Source organism: Phaenicophaeus curvirostris, chromosome 18, assembly GCF_032191515.1.
Source record: "Phaenicophaeus curvirostris isolate KB17595 chromosome 18, BPBGC_Pcur_1.0, whole genome shotgun sequence".
Classification (NCBI taxonomy): Eukaryota; Metazoa; Chordata; class Aves; order Cuculiformes; family Cuculidae; genus Phaenicophaeus; species Phaenicophaeus curvirostris.
This window is the reverse complement of record NC_091409.1, coordinates 10,166,793-10,186,297: the sequence shown is the minus strand read 5'-3', so window position 1 is coordinate 10,186,297 and position 19,505 is coordinate 10,166,793. Positions and strand designations below refer to the sequence as shown.

General features: G+C 40.2%; 1 protein-coding gene across 3 annotated transcripts in view; it reads right to left on the bottom strand.

The window, feature by feature from the left end:
* Positions 1 to 19,505, bottom strand: part of STK4 (serine/threonine kinase 4) — a 46,208-nt gene that overhangs the window by 19,537 nt on the left and 7,166 nt on the right. Inside the window, exons 7-11 of one of the 3 annotated variants that reach the window (XM_069871629.1) lie at positions 18,812 to 18,949; positions 18,048 to 18,176; positions 17,580 to 17,633; positions 15,958 to 16,144; positions 3,293 to 3,450 (exon numbers count right to left, since the gene is read on the bottom strand). In XM_069871629.1, coding sequence (XP_069727730.1) covers positions 3,293 to 3,450; positions 15,958 to 16,144; positions 17,580 to 17,633; positions 18,048 to 18,176; positions 18,812 to 18,949 — 666 coding nt within the window. The remainder of the gene's footprint in view (positions 1 to 3,292; positions 3,451 to 15,957; positions 16,145 to 17,579; positions 17,634 to 18,047; positions 18,177 to 18,811; positions 18,950 to 19,505) is intronic. The other 2 variants (XM_069871630.1, XM_069871631.1) reach the window with 2 other exon arrangements.

Below are 19,505 nucleotides of genomic sequence, written 5' to 3'. Positions count from 1 at the left end.
AGCCACTAGTGACATTTAGAATAGTGACCTGCTCAGAGCAATTAAAAGACTTTTAAAATAGTAATAAGCAAAGGGGTTGCTGTGTGCAGGAAACACTGCATAATCAACTTTGCCCCATGTTACAGTACTACTGAGTGAAAAAATGTACACTGTCTAAACCAATCTTCTAGTATTATTATTTAAACCTGTGCAACAGCATGTGACTAATGTTCACTGGCGAAATTAAATTCAACTACAGAAATTTTGAGATTTGATTACGGCAATTAGGAATCCTACACACAACGCAGCCTGCCCATTAACAGCTACCCTTCCAGCATTTCATATTAAACCTTGTATTCTTCCTAAAAGCAAGAATTTCTGCCAATAATTATTACATTTCCCCCCCCCCCATGTTAAATAAATTGCAGTGTTCTTAAAAACATTTTTAATAATCGAGCAGGGCTTTAATCTCTAGAGATCTTTGTTCAATCATGAAGCAGGATAAACACTAACACCATCAGGCACTGACATATCAGTTGATAAATTCTACCTCTGACATCCATCACTGGAAATATGCTGGGGTTTGGCCACCTCAGACCATAGCCAGAGCATCAGATTTGAGAGGAATGGAGTTCTTCAGCTTTTAGAACAGGATGTCTAGGCTTTCAGCTCTGCAGCAGATGGGGCTGACTTGATCTAACCCTCATCTAACATGACATTGCCATTGCGATGCAAATAGTCTTATTTGCTTGCTTCAGAGGAACAATGTTAGTCAAGAAAAGGTCAAACAGTTTTGCCCCAGGGAAAAGAGCAAAAAATATTCTGTAATGTAATACTGCCCTTTTTTTTTTTTTGAAGACAGGAGACTCTAGGTACAAGTCACACAGGAAGGAGAGGAACACAGAAGAGAAGACAAGGCATATTTATCAGGTCTGCAGAAGCACAAAGCAATAATATTTCAATCATTTCTTAAGGTCCAGGAGGAACTGGTATTTGCCCAACATCTTGCTAATCTCACCTTTCACTTGGAATCCTGCAAACTCTATGGATAAAGTCTGTTCAAACTTGCCTACATTGGCAATGCAGAAATAAGTTACAGCTGCAGGTGAGGCTAGGACAGATGTACTTCATATACCTGCCAGTGAGCATATATTTTTTAATTCTACAATGCCTATTGCATTGATGCTTTCAAATAATAAAGCATTTTACCCATAGCTAGCCAAATTAATCCATTTTAGTTTTAAGTCTTTGATTAAAACTTTGGTACGGCTCAGTACCAGGGCCAGTTCTGTTTAGTATCTTTATCAATGACATGTATGAGGGAATTGTGCGCACCCTCAGTAAGTTTGCAGATGACACTAAGTTGGGTGGGAGTGTTGAGGGTGGACAAGTTCTACACAGGGATCTGGACAGGCTGGATCAATGGGCCAACACCAATTGCATGAGGTTTGACTTAGCAGGGCTTGATCGATAGTTGGACTCAATGACCTTAAGGGTCTTTTGCAACTGAAACCATTCTATGATTACACTACATAACCTGAGGTTACTGCTAAGATAAGCAGTATTAAGATAAGCACTACAGAAATAACTACATGTATTTATTAATCCTGCTCTCAAGCATTTTTCTTATCCCACAGAAAAGCAAGTACCTCTGTTAAAAAATCTGCATGCAAGACAGGCCGGTATATTCATACATAGCTGAACAGGAGAAAAACATAAAGCTGGGAAGTGAAATTTCTACAAATTACTACATGAAGGTGACCCAAAGCCCAATTTATTGCTAGCTTTTATTGCTTTCTTTTATTGCTTCCAGTGCACTGGTAATCTATGCACACAGCAATACTTCAGTACTAATGGAAATCAGTAAACAAGGTCACATGCGTGTCAAACAGTTGCTTTGCACATTCTAAAAATATTTGTAGGTCCTGTTTGCTAGAATGGCACTGACCTTGTCTCACATCATCCGTGCTGCTTGCTGGGTGTAGCCTGTGCCTACATCTCACAGTATGCAGGGTGGAATACATCTTACTCAGCGGAAGTAAGGGTAATTGCTAAAATCGTTATCAACTAAATTAGAAATTAAAATAATTAGAGCAAATTTCCCCATGGGCTATCTTCTGGAGACTACAAAAGATATTCCAAACAAGCATGTCTTTCCTGGGAAATACCACACACCAGAAAACGATTGCTGGTCATTAAATGAAGTTACAGCATGTAAGGTGAAGGAGATAAACAGACTACCCAACTCGACTGGAATTGTGTGTTTGGCCTAGACCCTGTGACACACAGCCTGCCAAGTCAGCTTGCAGGTTATTTTTGCAAAACAGTGGCTTTAAGTCTTCAGGCTAAACATGACATAGCACGAAGGGCTATGAGAGAGAGAAGGCAGCAGGTCTCCTCAGCAGCCATCCTTTTCAGTCTAAACAAGCAAATTTGAGTTGCAGCAGCAAAGACAATAAAGTATATGTAGCAGCAGTAATCTATACAATTTGTATGAAGAGAATGAAAGGCTCAAGCTATTATTGCAGCCTTGAAGCAAATCGTCTCCTGGAGTCGTGACTAGCAGAGGGATATTGCTTTCCACGCTGCTTTGTGAAGGTGGAGTTAATCTCACTAACTACTGAATGCAGGGTGACAACCTGAATCACGGGCAACACGAACAGGCATCATAAGGACACACAATGCACTTAAAGCAAAAAATGTGCTTGCACTGAAGTATCATTGAAAGTGAACAGTGCTCAGCTGAGCGTGCATCTGCTGGCATTTTGAACTCAAACAATTAAATCCTAATATTTACAAATAACAAATCTTCTTTTAGACTTCTGAACAGTTACTGAAAGTTCTGAGCATGTGAACCTTAGTTAGGAAGGCTGAAATTGAGACTTTGAAAGAGAAACGAAGACAAGCTTGATGTTTATATAATAAAACAAAATCCAATGTCGAAACTTCAGAGAAAGAAGATAATTCAAAGGTTCTAACACTACACATTCAGGATTTGCATTTTCCAACTGCCATTTGGAATTCCGTTTTTTCATTTTAAATGCATAGTAGGGAAGATAGTTTGTACCTTCATATCCTCAGGCTTTTTTGTTTGTTTTTAAACAACGCAAGTATACAGATAATGACTGGTTATGATTACTGAGAAATACCTAAAGAAAATGAGTTTTTCAAAATGCCCCAATCCAAATGCATTAGCAATTAGAATCTCCTCAAGTTTCCATTAGTATGTCAAAACAAGAAACATTCTTACAGCAGCTCTGAGTAAAACTCTTAAAGATTGTCACATTGATTGAATTTCAAAGTATAGACTTACAAATTCGTAGTCTCCATCCTGTGGTACTTTCCAATCAGATGAATTTTTTGTCTGGCCAGACACATTCTTCCCAAAGCTATTGATTTGATTCTCCTTCTCCTTCTGCTCAAAATATTCAAGGAATGATGGTCTGGCAGGCTGCATCGTTTCATCCTTCCCTGGAAATATCAAAAATAAAAAAAATTATGCTGCCTTAGATCATGCCCAAAGTGATTTTATTTTTTTAGCACATGCTAAATCACATTCTACTGTTAAAGTACTGCTTTTTTCAGCAGCTTTTCAAATACAAAACTGACTTCACAGTGAGAAAAGAGGAGAAGGGAAGCTTAAAGACCCCCAAGGCTGGAGGCCTTGGCCTCTAGACCTGCAATCCAGCCATCAAAGCACCCTACGAGGTAACTGAGTTTCACGCACTGAATGCCAGAACTAAACTGCTACCAGCTTGAGAGGAATTAACAAAGAGTTCACCCATACTGATAGGAGAAGAAAGGATATAGCCAAGAGCACAAAGCTTTAGCACAACTGGATTTATACCATCCTAATTTGACTAAATTATTCTTTAGAACAAGCAGAAGTTGAAAGATAAGGAAGAATGGTGTGCCCCATTGGGTAGTTGGTAGGATTAAGGACACTAGCGCTAACACATCTCTTCTTCCTTCAGCTGTTGCACCATCCAAACCCCTGCTCCTGTGATTTAAGTACCATTCTATACAAATAAATCTAGCAATGTATTTGGCAAACAGCTCTCCAACACTGAAGGAAGAAACGCAAGGTCACAAGTTCCCAGATCCAACCAGATTCCCAGTGGTGGCTGGAGAGAGAGGAGGGGGAGTCCATGAACGGAGGCAGCTTCAGCTGTAGGGTGACGATGGTGCAGTAAGAAAGAAAATTATGTTAAGCAAGAAGCTGACAATACCAATCCCTAGCAGAGACTGCATAAAAGCCAATACAGGAACAAAACACAAAAATCAATTTCACAGCAAGTCATGACCAAAAGCGTTTCAGTATCGCCAAAGGAATATTTCCTCACCAGTGCAACCAGGACAGCATCAGATGGTCGTAAAGTGTCTCATCCTGTGAGTTACACTGCAGTTAATATCTTGTAAAGAGTCTCAGTTTGCTTGCACAGCAAACGTGCTTTAACAGGGCTGCACCACAACATCTGCAAACGCAGCTGAAGACTGCTCGCAGCTGAATGCCATTGTGCTGCTGTTTGTGATAAAATGCCTCACAAAAACCCATGAGCATAATGGAAGAAAGCACTATAACAGTACCTAATAAAACATTTCTGTTCTGATAAAATATAGCTCCCTAAACACTGAGGTAGGTTAATCATATTTGAAACATGTTTTAATCAATGCAGAAACTATAATTTTCAGACAGCAGGATTAGGACTAGAGTTGACAGAAAATGGTATCAGAATAATTCTGGACTGTGGAAATAAGTTCACTGTTGAATGCCATACATTTGAGATTATATCATCTGTCAGGCAGGCAATCAATCAAAAGTTTAGCGCTTCAGACAAGCACACAGGGGATAGAACTGTCCTTTGATGGGCTTGTGGGTTCTGTGTAACGTAGAACCTCTCTGACAGGCGTTTGTACAGACAGCAGGTTGTCACAAGACAGTCCTCACTAAGGACATTCTGCAGTGCTTTTGCTTTCCTCTTGAAAAAAAACACTAGCTACTCTGGAAACCCATTAAGATTTAATCACCAAGTATTATTCTTCCACATAAAATTGCCATTCAGTGATCCAGAACTTCCCTGGCAGATGCTGTCTGATCCTCAGACAAGCATACGAATTCCTTAGTTGGCTATGAGATACTTTGTCTATAGACATGTCAAATGCAGAACAAATTTCTGCGAAGTATGAGAAATCTTGGCAGGATATTTGAGTTGTGATCTGGAGAGAAGTGTGGTTCTACACAGCCTGAAATGTCACGATGCATTTTGTAAAAGCACTGCATCGTCCTGCCTCTCCAGGGTCAACTAAAGCTCAAGCATGAGCTGAAGTGCTTACACTTTTGCATTATGACAACTGGAGCAAAGATAAATTATTCTACCCCCGGCAGTAGTTCCCCATTCTTTAAAAAACAAAAGCAAAAGCCTCATCATACTGTATTAGCTCAAGACAGACACCTTCAGACAGGCTGCGTGAAGGTCAGGCAGGAACCATGGCTGCAAAGCGGAGAACAGATTTGCTGTTGGGAATAATTACTGAAATACAATAGCAATCCAATTACTGCTAAGTGATAAAACATTCATTTATAAGGTATCAATTACACCCCTTGCATTCTGCTGCAGTCCAGCCTGTTCAAAGCAGGAAGGATATTGCTATAGCCAAAGGTGTCAATGCTTAACCAATGAATTTGATAGAAATAAGAGGAATTCATAACTACCCAAGCCAACAAACACCCAGCTCCCAACAGCCAGGCAAGGGCTCAGTAATTCAGGCTTCCTAGGGAAAAAAAACCAAAACCAAACTAAGTCGAGCTTGGATTGTACGTTTTGAGAACAATTGTTTGCAGCACAGAAGATTTTGAAAGCAAGCATTTCACTCCAGTGACATTGGCTTATTCAGCTCTTTTTTATGCTTTTTTTTTCTTTTTACAAAAAAAGACTGTTTGCTCATGCCAGAACTTAATTCACTTACAACAATCATTTTCATTTCCCCACAGCTTGTATTAACAAAAACTGTGATATTTGTAAACAGTTACATTTACTGAACAATCCCCTATTATAGCAACATGAGTTATCAAAAGGCAGATCCAAAGCCAAGCCTTGTGTAATAAAACTGTTTTCAAAGCACGAAGCAGATGAAGCGGTGGTGGTAGATTACAATCCAGGATTTTTCAGCCCCACCAGCCAAAGTGACAGAGAAGCTGGGTTTGCTCAGCCTGAGGAGGGCAGAAGAGGCTCTAGCCACAGTCTCCCACCTCAACAGGCCATCAAAGCCCTGCTCTCCCGAGCAAAAGGAGGACAGGAACCACCTGAACTATAGCAAGAACAACGCAGCTAGATGGAAGGATGAAAGGTTTCACAAGAGGGACAGTTGTGCAATGGAACAGGGCTGCAACTGCATAAGGCCTCAAGCGACTGGATTTGACACTGCACTTGGTCCTGGCCACTGATGGCCTCATAGGTCCCTGCCAAGCCAAGTGCTCCTGCGATCCATGCTCCTCACATCCACTGTTGGACACCTCTAACCTCACAGTCACCTTCTGCCTTTCCAAAGCATGCAAGAATTTTTCAGGTTTAGGCCCCAATTTTAGTTCATTTCGACATATCAATTTGTAACGCTGTCTTTACATAGTGGTTTGGTTTAAACTGATTAATATACAGATTGCTAACTGATAAACAAAGAATGGGGGAAAAAGGTAACATAAAATGAAAAATAACAGGAATACAGACCTAAAATGTCTGAAATATTAGTTGCTGCTATGATCTCAGTCAGCGTGCATATGCAGCAAGACCGACAGGAACGCTCCCAGAAACAGAAAGACATTACACCAAATCAATTATCAACCCAGCATGACTGCATTTCTTTTCGTCAATCTTGGCCCTTAACAACAGTGTCACCTTTCCAAAGACAATCTGCTATTAATTCAACACAAGAATCACATTGCTATAGCTTTCAGATTTTGATAACGGGCAGCTGAAGACAAAAATCGATCACTGCTATTTGCAGATACTGCTGAAAGATGGCATCGCACTAAATGTGTCTGTGCCAAGAAGCATTTAACTTCCTAGTTTTATAGGGTTAGCCTAAAATATGAACATTTGACGGAAAGTGAGATCACAAGCATGGCAGAAAGTCTTTTATTAGAAGGTCACTCTCTGGTTACAAAGAAAGACTTCTCCATGTATTCATTTTGGAATCTAAGGAGTTGCTTATAAGGATGAGCCATGAGAGCTCCCTGGAGCCATTAACAGGCCACCATTTCGATATGCAGTCATCTTTTTAGGAGCTGTATTAATTACACAAATGGAACACCACAGCCATACTGGATACAGTCCAACCAACTGCAGAACCGCAGGTTTGGGATAGCTGCGTGGAGAACAATGTTTGGCATTAAGCCTGCCATGTGGTAAAAAGCAGCAGTTCTCCATGGAAAATTCACAAGTGGTGCCTGGTATAAAGTCATGTTTAGACTAGTGTAAGAATATTAGCATTGGGGCGTGTGACAATATAAAAAGATGTGAAACTGGTGGGTCCGAAGTCAGAGAACGCTGTACATTGTGAACAAAGACAATTGTCTTATATCTTGATTTTTAAAGGAGCTCACCTCTCATTTCAACAAACTTCATCCTCTTCTCTACTAGTCTACAGCAATGACAAGTTTTAAGGAGAAACTAAGTCAATGTGCTGCCCCCCAAAGAAGTCACCTGTCTGAATACTTGAAGGAATGGAAGAGGTCAGCATTAGTGGCTGACTGCAGCATACTGATTTCAGACTTCATGGAGGCCATTCCTCCCCTCTTCCTCTTTCGTGAGACCTCATCTGGAGTGTTGTGTCCACTTCTGGAATCCTCAGCATAAGAAGGATATGGAACTGTTGGAACGGGTCCAGAGGAGGCTACAAGGATGATCCGAGGGCTGGAGCACCTCCCGTACAAGCACAGGCTGAGAGAGTTGGGCTTGTTCAGCCTGGAGAAGAGGGCTCTGAGGAGACCTTATAGCGACCTTTCAGTACCTGAAGGAAGCCTACAAGAAGGCTTGGGAGGGACTTTTTACAAAGGCTTGTAGTGATGGGACAAGGAGGAAAGGCTATAAACTGAAGAAGGGTAGATTTAGACTAGACATAAGGAGGAATTTCTTCACAATGAGGGCAGTGAAGCTTTGGAACAGGTTGCCCAGGGAAGCTGTAGATGCCCCATCCCTGGAGGTGTTCAAGGCCAGGTTGGATGGGGCCTTGGGCAGCCTGATCTACCAGGATGCGTCCCTGCCCATGGCAAGGGGGTTGGAACTAGATGATCTTTAAAGATCCCTTCCAACCCAAACCATCCTGTGATTCTATGATTCATTACACCAAGCAAGAGATTACAAAGAAGGTGTGGAGAGCCTTCAAGACACTATTTCCATCTGATGTTGCAGAGAAAGTAGAATGATAAAGAAGGAATAGCAAAGTCAACTAAACTAGCAATGGATTTACTTTTTTTCCCCAGCAGTACAGAATATACCTGAAACCAGGCCATTCAGTGTCACACAGTCGCAGAAATCAAAGCACTCATTTTCCTGATTTGCTCTATTAGCTCTCACAACTGAAAGTTTTCAGACGCTCACGGGCTTTAAAAGTACCCCTTGAAATGGAAAGTGGGATTTTAAAAGTCCTTCTATGTATCTGAACAAGCCTGATGAGTAATGAAGCTAGGATTTCTGCTTTTCTCTACTGTTATTCTTCTTTACTCAAACTTGACAGCAGAAGAATCTTTGCTTTGTTATCCTTGAAAGACATTGCTATTCCAGGGTGAATTCCAGAGTCACAAAGCTTGCCATGACGGAGAAAGATAACCAAAGAAACATAATTTGTGTGCTCTTTACTCAAGTCAGTTAAGTTATTACAGTTCATATTTAAAATTTCTATTCCTAAATTCATGGTGAGCAATTTCCTCCCCTCTATCACAAAAATTTGAGCTAGACTTGTGACTGGGAACAGTCCAGAGACCATGCTATTATACAAAGCCTTCTACAAAGAAGTGATCAATTATTACATTAGCAATACCAAACTAAAACATGATACTTGGAACATGTATATGTATTTGTCAAGATTTCAGGAGGCTGCCGTCTTCAGAAATATAGCTGGCCTCTGCTCTGGAAAGCACTTGACACCTCATTCTCATAAACACAAGAGCAACAAAACCAAAAATTCTGAAGTTGACTTGTGCTAGGAAAGCATCACAAATGCCCTGTATAAAGCTCAGGAAGTTGCACCCCTGTGAGCATAAACTAGCTCTGCAGGGATGCAGCCAGGAGCACTCATGTTAACTCTAAAGAAAGCAGAGCTAGTGCTGCCTCTGTCACTTGTAACGCCAGAAAAGATCTCCTGGGACAAGCAGCAGAGTCTTCTGCTACCATATCCATGATTATATAGTCACTTTCACAGAGGGATCAAGATATATTGTAAAACAGTTGGTTTGCTTTGTCCTTGCTGCTGACAGGCTTGATGTTCTTCCGGAGTCATAAACTCTCTCATTTCCAGTGCGAGGTTTACGGGTAGCCAGTGTATATGCACTTGTTCTTGAGCAAGCCTCAGCTCTTTGGCATTCAAACCATTATCCTCTGCAGTGTTCACCTTCCTTCCTTGCCCTTTATAATTTTCTTTTTTTTTTTTTTTTTAAGGAGTTCCCATATCCAATGTCATCTTTCACTTTAATGGTCTGAATAAGCATAGATCTTCACTGACTTATCATGTTAATAGACTTAGTCCCCAGTAGTCTCAGCACTTTTCTGCTTTAGATTGAATTATTTAACTTTAAGACTGAAAACGCACATGTATTTAGGATGCACAAAACAGTGCCTGACGATTACGTGCAAGCAACACCTCATTAATATTAAATTTCAAATGGAATTGTAGTTTTACTTGCTTCAGGCTGTTTCTTAGAGATCACAGATGAACTTTAGCAGCTGGACAGCATAATTTGTTCAGTATGAACAGGGCTGTCATTTTATGCAGGAGAGCAGAGATGCCAATTTATTCAACCAGAGCAAAAAGTGCTCCATCATTAATGAATTCACCCCGTGGCAACACAAGCTGAGATCTCCTCACATTAAAAGCAGACCACATTAACACTTCATATCTATTGAAGCTTATGAGGACAAATTTTCCCATAATTATGGTCTATTTCAAACTAAATCAAAGCAGAACATACCTGACATGTCCTGCTATTAAGAGGCGGCTCCTAAATGACCATAAAAATCAGTGCTAGGTATCCTGACTAATCTCTTTTAACGAACATAAGACATCCAAGTCACTTGAAAAGAGGAGTACCAGCAGCCATACAAAGCTGCAGCGTATGTAACCGAGGACTCTCCATCACACATTTTCAGTGCACACTTTGTATCTTTCACCTCATTTGCCTGAATCCCTAGTTTAGTGCAGCAACCACGATACATGACACAGGCCGCAAGAAATGAAGGCGCATCAAGAAAAACAAGTCAGCATTTCATATCCTGCATTGTCTGGCTCAGGTTCGGGCGAATCTTAACAAGAAATCATTTTATCAACAAGGACGCAGCCTCCAGGTCCAGCACGTTGTGGGTAGCAGCTCAGGCTCCCCAAATGGCATTTAACGAAGTAAGCATTTGCTAACACCCTTTCTGTTCATAACCCGGAAACTCATTTGCTTATCTAAAGCAAACACAAAGCAGAAGAGCAACAAACATTTTTTCGTGAAGCTTGAAAATCTGCTGGTAAAAATGAATTTGGTTTTAAACCACTGCAATTAAAGAACTTAAGAGTGTATAGTTTTCCTCATTCCTGCTCAGAAGAAAAGCTTTCTCCAGGGTTTCTTTTGATCCAGTAAGAAGTGAGTTTATTCATAGAAAAGACAGAGGTTAAAGTCTGCCTGTACGTGCGAACATGTATGGGTCAGAGATGTACTTACTGATTCAATACTACTGTCTCTTGTTTGAGTCTCTTGGAACGTGCTGCCTGCTGTATGACTCAAGTATACTTCCTATCTTCCTCAAGACAATGCTTCTGTCCGGAAAAAAACACCAACCTTACTTTTTATCCAGTACCATCACAAACGTAGGGGTGCTTAATAAAGTGTTTAACACAGCTATTTTTGCCTTGTGTAACACGTACATCTGTTTCACCAATTTCAGTATCTCCGAAAACAGAAATATTAAGAGATGATTAACTTTGTCTAAGCATTACATCTTTGTCACATACTCAGGACAACCAAAGGTGGACAAGCATCCAACTTAGACCCCAAACTTAACTCTTGATTCTTCACCCTGCACTATTTCCATTGCTAAGACAGCGGCCTCCACTATTCAAACAGCAAAACCAAAACCCACTGCAAAAGCCCAACAACAAAATCCCAGCACATACAATTCCTCTCATCACTCAAACACTGTGTGCATGGCCACACAGCAATATTTTTAACCAGGCTGGCTGCTGCTCAGGTCAAGCTTGCCAGCAAGGCTGTCATTAAGATAAAACTCCAAAGCAACACAGCTAGAAGACTTATCTTTGGAGATGTATATTCTCTACACCTCAAAAATGGCAGCAAAATGCTGCTTACAGTTCGAGAAGAATTTAATCAATGTAGGTGTTTCTATAAACAGCGTGTCATTTAAATGCACGATGCTAAAAGTGTTTTATGGTCCAATTATGCCCAAATGGACGAATTCATTTTAAGCGCAGAACTGTGCCATTGGACATCAATAACACTAAGTAGTGGGAAGCTGCTACGAAGAGCTACTGCCTACAGAGAGGCAAAAGAGAGCCAGTTCCTCTGACATACACATGACGTAAACGCTGACGAGATGGGGAGCTATTCTCCATTGCATCAGCAATTCGAATAACACGCCTCTCTGCTTTTTTGGACAACCACTGATATTAACACCAACAACAGCCACCTCAGCTACACACCAGTGATACTTTGTTCAATTATAATAGTAATGCAGTCACATAAACCTTCTGCCATCTATATCCATTCTGCTGGTCATGTTACAGCTTTTACAGTCATTGCTTAACCTCTCATTTTTTCATGTAAATTAGCAAAAAACAAAAGTTTCCTGAGTCTTGGCAATTTGTGTCACCCACTGGATACCACACAAAGCCACCAAGACTAATGAGCTTATTCCACATAATTTTTCTAATAGGAAATTGCCACGTTTGCATCTTAGCTCATTTAATTTTCTAATGAAAAACAATCTCCCCTCAAAACGGGAAACAGCTTTTTAAAAGGACAACCACACTTAGCAGTGCAGCCATGGTTAAGGCGTAACAAATCCCAAGTGACTCCTAACTATATTACAAGAATTAAACCTAGAATATTTTATTTTAAACATTCATCAACTATTAAGAGCTTTTACCTGCACATTACACGATCAAGATACAGACAACAGCATTATCAGAGCTCCTGGTCAGCCTCCACACTAGATGCTCTACTGAACATGAGCTCTAGCAAAAACCCCACATCCAGAATTCTCCCACCCTCTCCAGATCCCTCATGACCCAAAAGCCAGAGAGCCCAACTCACACCGCTCTTGGCAGTTCTACACTCTCTGGTGTTACTTTAATGGTGCTTAAAGGAGCAAGAGCCACATGAACATAGAAACTAGGGCAGATTATATTATTAGACAAACTAGATCCTATTTCACTTGGATCTGATACTATTGCAGCTTCCAAGGAAGGCAATAATTTTATAATAAAGTAGATAAATATATGTTCTTCTTTTAAAATCAAAAAGAGAAACTCGTGCCAAATTTCTACTGTACAAAAAACTACAGCAAATAAAGCAGAAAAATCAAAAGATAATTCCAGACCTATTCGCCGTTCAAAGCTTATTCCAATTCTCACGCACAATGGAAATGTCTGTTATTACGAATGACAGCTCATCTATAGTTCTTCAGCTGCTTCCAAATTTTTCCTGGAATAGTTTAACTGCAAGCCATAAGTAATCTGTTAGCAATCGATTTATAAGTAAAATGTGTCGCAGCGCAAATTAGTATCTGCAATTTCAAGCAATCACTTGAGTGCTTTCAAAATGCGTAATAGAATGTCAGAGTGACATTTTTAATGCTGCCTGAATATTTATATTGAGAGTCCAGAAAAAAGCAAAGCAAATGAAAGAATTTAAGAAAACAGAATTACAGCTCAATTGACTACGAAACAAAACTTCCCCTACAACATAAAATACTGGAATTTAAGAATGCTTTTCCTCTGAGCCTGAAAAGTCACGAATGGATTCATGCAAGAATCACTCAAGGCCACTGGAAATTATTTACTAGAGATTGTGAAGACAACCCTGTCTAAAGCATCATATTTCAATGTCCTACAAACACTGGCAAAGAGACCAATTTATTTGTTTAAATTAGGAGGAACAGCTAGAACACAAGCTTGGAACCCTGCAGTGAAAAAGCACAAGACAGCTAGGAAAGCAAAATCCTCCTACTAATGACATGCAAGAAAAAAATAAATAAATCAGAACTTATTGACTTAAAACAAGTTTTATTGTGAGTCATAACGCAAGCTGCCAGGGGAAATATAGACTTCTTTAGAAATCTGAATCAATGAAGCTTCTTCAGACTCAGTGGTTTCCAAACAGGATTATTACATTTATATTTAAGATTACAAAAAGAGCTTCCTCCAGAGAGTTCTGCAGCAGGCTGATGAGCTTTACAGTTAAATCAATTTAACTGAATGTTGAAAGAGCGTGAATATGGAAATGGTAAGCTGAGAAATGGAACTATAGGCAATTCCCATGAAGGGCAGGCTGCTCAAAGACACTGCTCAAAGACACTGCCTCGCAGCACACCAAAGAAACAAACACAAACTGCACTGTGCGGCAGCAAGAATTTCAGCATTGTGCTTCTGGGGAAGAAGGAGAATAAGGTGTCAAGGAAAAGCTAACTTTTAGCCTAGTACAATTATTTCCATTAACATCAGATTTCCTGGAATTAAAGTTATTAAGTTCAGCACAACCTGCAGCACAGAGAGCATGGAGTGCGCCACTGTTTCACTAGATACTGCTGTATTGAACCTGTAGACAGGAGAGCGATACCAGCACCAAACATCATTTGCACTCAGTATCTGAAGAAGCTTCCTCCGCAACACAGAGCTGTTCAAGCCCTCCTGATGCATACACAGCACTGATCAGACACAGCAGCAGCTGAAGAACAGTGTTTGTAAGAAGTCTGATGTCTAACAGAGGTTTAAAATAAAACCTCGACTTTCTAGTCACGGAGATCTAGAGTTCTTAGAGGTTGTTCTGGAGCTCCCTCTTGAGGTTTGATATTACACTGTACTAAAGCACTGCAATATCATCATAACTGATTCTACTCAAAACAAGAGTGTCCTTGCAAAACAGATATCAAAGGCATCTCCTCAAAACCACGCACGTTAGTTTGCAGAGAGTATTAGATGCTTCTGAGTTATAAGCATCACAATCTTAAAAAGATGGAGAGAAGATAAGCATGTTAAACACAGGAAGATAAACCAAAGAGGTGCTTTACTTGAACACCTTTGGTAACCAGGGCAGGACCATCTCAGAAGCAGAATCTCTGTTATGGTGAATCATGAAACGGAACAGCACACACTGATGATGAGAAACTAACAGTGCTGTCTATCTGTAAAGCAACAGCATCTTCACTTTGTTCATTAAAGCTGGCAGCTTGTCCCACTCTTTAGGTGGCCTTTTAAGGCCCTCTAAGCATCCATTGTCTCCTTGCTAGAGCTACCTTGTTCCACAAAACTCAATGGCATAACCCTATCAGCTTACTTGCCACAAGCCGCTACATGGCCTGACACCTCTGGTTTTTAATGTGCTGAATCAGTTCAAAAAACTCTTTAAACAGGTTTTGCTGAAGTTCCTCTTGTCTGTTAGGGGAAAACAGGATCCTTCCAGAAGTTCTAGAGGGCCCCCACTTGGATAAAGCTCTCAGAACTGAAATTCCTGAGGAGGTTTCCAAACTCCTGTTAAAATTATTTTTTTTTATTTCTTCTACAACAGCTAAAGGTTAAGTATCAGATGGCCACAGAAGTATTCAGAAGCAGTGCAAGAGCCAAAAGAACAAGCCTTGACTATAATGGTAATATTTTACCAGTGCTGAGTTACCCACTCAGCACTTTCCTCAGTCCTTGAACAAACATCCGAGCTGGCCAGCTGACTCAACCATGACCACCTCCACCTCAATGCTGTTCCCACCCAACCACTGGGAACAGATCTCTATGAGAACCCACAACTGAGAAAAGAGATTATTTTTCTTCTAGTCATGCTTCACCAAGGAGGCTCTCCCTGCCACCTCTTTAATAAAAAAAAGATTTTAAACCCTTTTCTAGGTCAAGCTGTGAGGTCTTCCACACTACCAAGAAGCAAAGTCACATCATTTTAAAATCTGACAACCTGTGACAAGGTTTGTAGTTTTAGTAAGCTTTTCTATTTTGGAGTAGAACGAGTTGCAACTTGAATGTCTCGGAAAAGCAACATACAGCTTATTCAGCTGTCCTTACCAATTAAGGTAACATTAAAGAAACACACAAGCCTAGAGGGATGCTAGCTCCTCCCACTGCATGCCTTGTTGTTTTTAAAAAGTGTGAGGTATTTCTCATAAGCGTAACCTTAATTTGATGCATCATTTCTGAAAGAGAATGCCAGGTTACGGCCAAATCACCTAAAGCAACACGAAGTTTTTGATTAACCCTAAGCTAGAGCCTCCCTCCTCTACATTCAGTGAAAAAGACAAAGACGAAGAACCAAAACCAACTAGTTAGAAGCAGATCTTGTTCTATCAGCACAGAAACTTGTGGAAATTGAGCACAACTCAGCTATATCAAGTGCAAGACTAAACAGAATAGCTTGAAATTTGAACCTAGAAAGAGTCTCTCTTCTCTACTGCCAGAGGGCATTGACAAAAGAGTTTTAGCTCCCTACAATAAAAAGCATCAAAACAAGCTACCCAAAATATCAAGATGTTAAAGATGTTCTCTTACTTTTCATGGTGCCCTCCTCCTCTTCATCTTCTGTGTTTATGACCATTGTACCCAGCTGGGATTCCAAGGTGCTGTCATGTTCTATCATTGTGTTGGCTCCATCACTCATTGTGTTGACAGCTCTTATGGTACCAGTTTCATCACCGCTCGCCCTCACCATGGTACCTGAATCTGTTTCATCTTCTTCCTGTACAAGGATGCCATAAATACGTTTTTACTGATGGTGGTGAAGCCCCGGGAAGAACGTCTGCAATCAAGGACACTGGAAAGTCTTACTGATCCAGAGATTTTTTTTTTTTTACGAACACACATAGAAACAACATTTTGTTTTATGCACTTAGTTCTCTCCCTGTCATCTCCAAACAGGTAATGAAAAGTCTTCATACTTTTCTGCTCGCATAATAAATCATCAGCAGAAGCTTCTCAATGCAAGTTGTATCTCATTTCTGACCTGGTGATCTGCCTGTAAGAGCACATGACAAAACTCATTCAGTCATTAGTGCTTCTAATAGCGTTACTGGTTTAAACAGTTGGCTTAAAGCCTCTATCTCAAGGTCAGTCTCACTGACTAGTCATTGTCAGAGGCAGTAGTTCCATCAGGTAGCATGTACTTCACTAAGTATATATTGTGACTAGGATTTCGTGAAGAACAAGGTCAAAATTCCCACGATGTATTTAGTTTTGTAGAAAAGTGGATAAGGTATCCAGCTAAAACAGAAGTCACTTTCTAGGTTTACAGTAGAGTTCCTAGGCATCTCACCTCAGATGAAATGCTCATAATTTTGTGATAAGGATGACGTTCACAGTTCTTTGTACAACCATGGTCTTACTGATCTGCATTAGTGCCAGAGGGAAAACATAGGTCTTGCATGTGAAGCTGTAATACTCAATCTCACTGTCATTGAAAGACAGAAATAGATCCCTCCACTCTGTCATGTTCCATACATTTTATCTGTTTGGTCAAGGGTACCTATGTAAGTTACTTCTCAACTTCAAAAGCAGTAGCATGAGGAGGAGATAACTATATGAGATGTTAACGGAGGAAAAGTAATTTTAGGTGGAGATGAGTGGGTGAGTGGAAGTAATATATTTGTTAGCTACACATTGTTTAACAGAGGACTACAGCAGAAACTTTCATAGCACTTGGGAAGTGCTTGGGAACACCTTTCTGCTAGCAGACACGGCGTAGAGAAGCTTCAGGAAAACACACACAAAGACAGGAGACCACTCAACTCCGCTACAAACACCAGCTCCCAGCAACGTTACTCCAGATCAGTCAGAAATGAAGGAGAAAGGATAAGGACAATACTCTTAGAGTCAACATGATAGCAACATGACCAATAAAGTTATTTCCACACGAAATAAATAATTGGTCCAAAACTGTAAAACTACATGAGCCATGTCTTCAGCACAAACACTGCAGAGCATGCTGTTCAAGTCTAGCTCTGAAGAGGACTGGCATACAATGCTTTTTGCTGCCCATTTCATTTATCCAAGTTGAAGCAGGCAGAGGCTTAAAAACCAGCTTTTGACATGCTTCCCATATTGACATGCTGAAACCACTGAAACAGAGCGCAAACTTAATTTCACAGCAAACCCCTGAACACTCATCATGGCCTCACCTCAGGTTTCTGTCGGTTGCTCTTGTGAAGTAGAAAGTTTCTATAAGGGGGGTTCTAAAGCACAACAATAGTAAAACAACATAACAGACTTATAACTTAGTGCATCACTGACAATATTATTATTTGATAGGAGGAGAGCAGTCTAAGACCTGAATCTACAATGCAAAATTCTCATCACCGCATAAATAACATAGTCCAATTGGGAAAGCCTATCAAGTCTTTTACGCGCACTACTTTGCAGACCTAGTCAGTCAGAGGTCTCAAGTTACACTCTAAGCTAAACAAACAGCAAGCCGGCTGGCTATTCCACTCAAATATAAAGACTGAATAGAGACCAAGCAGTCAAAGTAGAAAACTCAAATCCATCGCAATTGGACAAAATATTACAAAATCTAAAACCAAAGTAGATAATCCTTATGAATGGAACAAGAGTTTGGACTTTGTACACTGTCGCTATTAAATACTCACTGAGTTTTCTTCATCATCTTGATCTAGTTCACGTTGTTGTGCTTCTTGACGTTTCAGCTTGATTTCCATTGCTTCATTAATCAAGTCTCTCAGAATTGACACTCCTTTGGCACTTTTAACAAATGGATGCTGAGAAGTATTAAAAAATATATATATAAGGACCACATCTGAATCAAGATATAATAGTAAAGGACTGTTACTATGACATACCTCCAGACAAAATCAGAGCGTAACTCAATGTATTAGTAAAATAAAAACCCAATACTTCTGTTGGGCACAGGAGGGAGACCTCTCACCCTCCAAACAAGATCACGCTCCAAAGGCATCGCTGCTGTGAGACCTTGGGCTCATTCCCCTCCCATAACTCATTTCTTTCCTTAACAGCATCGATGTTGAGAACAGATTACACTGATCATCAACATGACTAGACCACTTGTTTAGCTCCCCCTTTTTAGCATTTTAAGAATGTGGGTTTTGGAGTCCTGGTGAGAATTTGAGAGTAAAACAAGCCTCCAAAGCCAAATAAAAAACCCAAAACACACAGAGAAGACAAAGTTAGGAAATGGATGCTAGACTGGGTCATGGTGAAGAAATAAAAAGCTGAAGTTGAGTGTAAGATTTTAAAAATCAGTTATTAATCAGTAAAATCTGTAATGAGTAGGAGCAGCAAGAAATGAAACCAACATCTCAGCAGAGATGCAGCAGCAGATGCCTACCCTAGCAAGCCCAATCTAGTGCTTACATTCCTGTAAGAAAAGGCAGACCTGCAGAAGCTGTGTTGCAGTGGCACGCTGCTCCGGGCTCTTGACAAGACACTGTTTTACAAAGTCCGTGAACTTGTCTGACCAAAGCTCTGGTTTCCGGAACGTTGGAGGCGGGTTGGTAGGAATCATAAAAATTGCCTGAAAACAGAATAATATTCCAGATTTCCAAGCAAAGTTTAAAGCTTTCCAACAGTTAAACAAATACACACAAACACACCCTAGTATCCAAGAACTACAGATATTTCAAGTTTGCTGGTTCTGAAGAGTTTGTGTCAATATTGTACACAAATTTGCCCAGAGGAATTAAATAGCAAGAAATCAGACCTTTCTCAGTAGGTGCTTACATTTCTGTCTGAGCCATTATATGCCCCAAATGGTATGAATCTGCCATTTTTAAGACTTAAAAATTTATGCTTGCATTAAAAAAAAACAAACCAAAACCCTTTTGATAATACAGCTGAAGACGTTTCTTCACACCCAGTACAGAGAACTGCAGCTATGTCTTAACCGAAGAGGACTGTGATTTTCCTCCCAACACAGATTCTCCTTCTCAAAGACCTGTTTTTCATTTAATCAAAAGCACAAAGAGTCAAGAGAAAACAAATAATTTACTCTAAATTAAAAGCAAGATGGCATGTTGATATGTTATTCAGCTAGCTGTAACAGCAAAAACCTTTCCATGCAGCAATACATT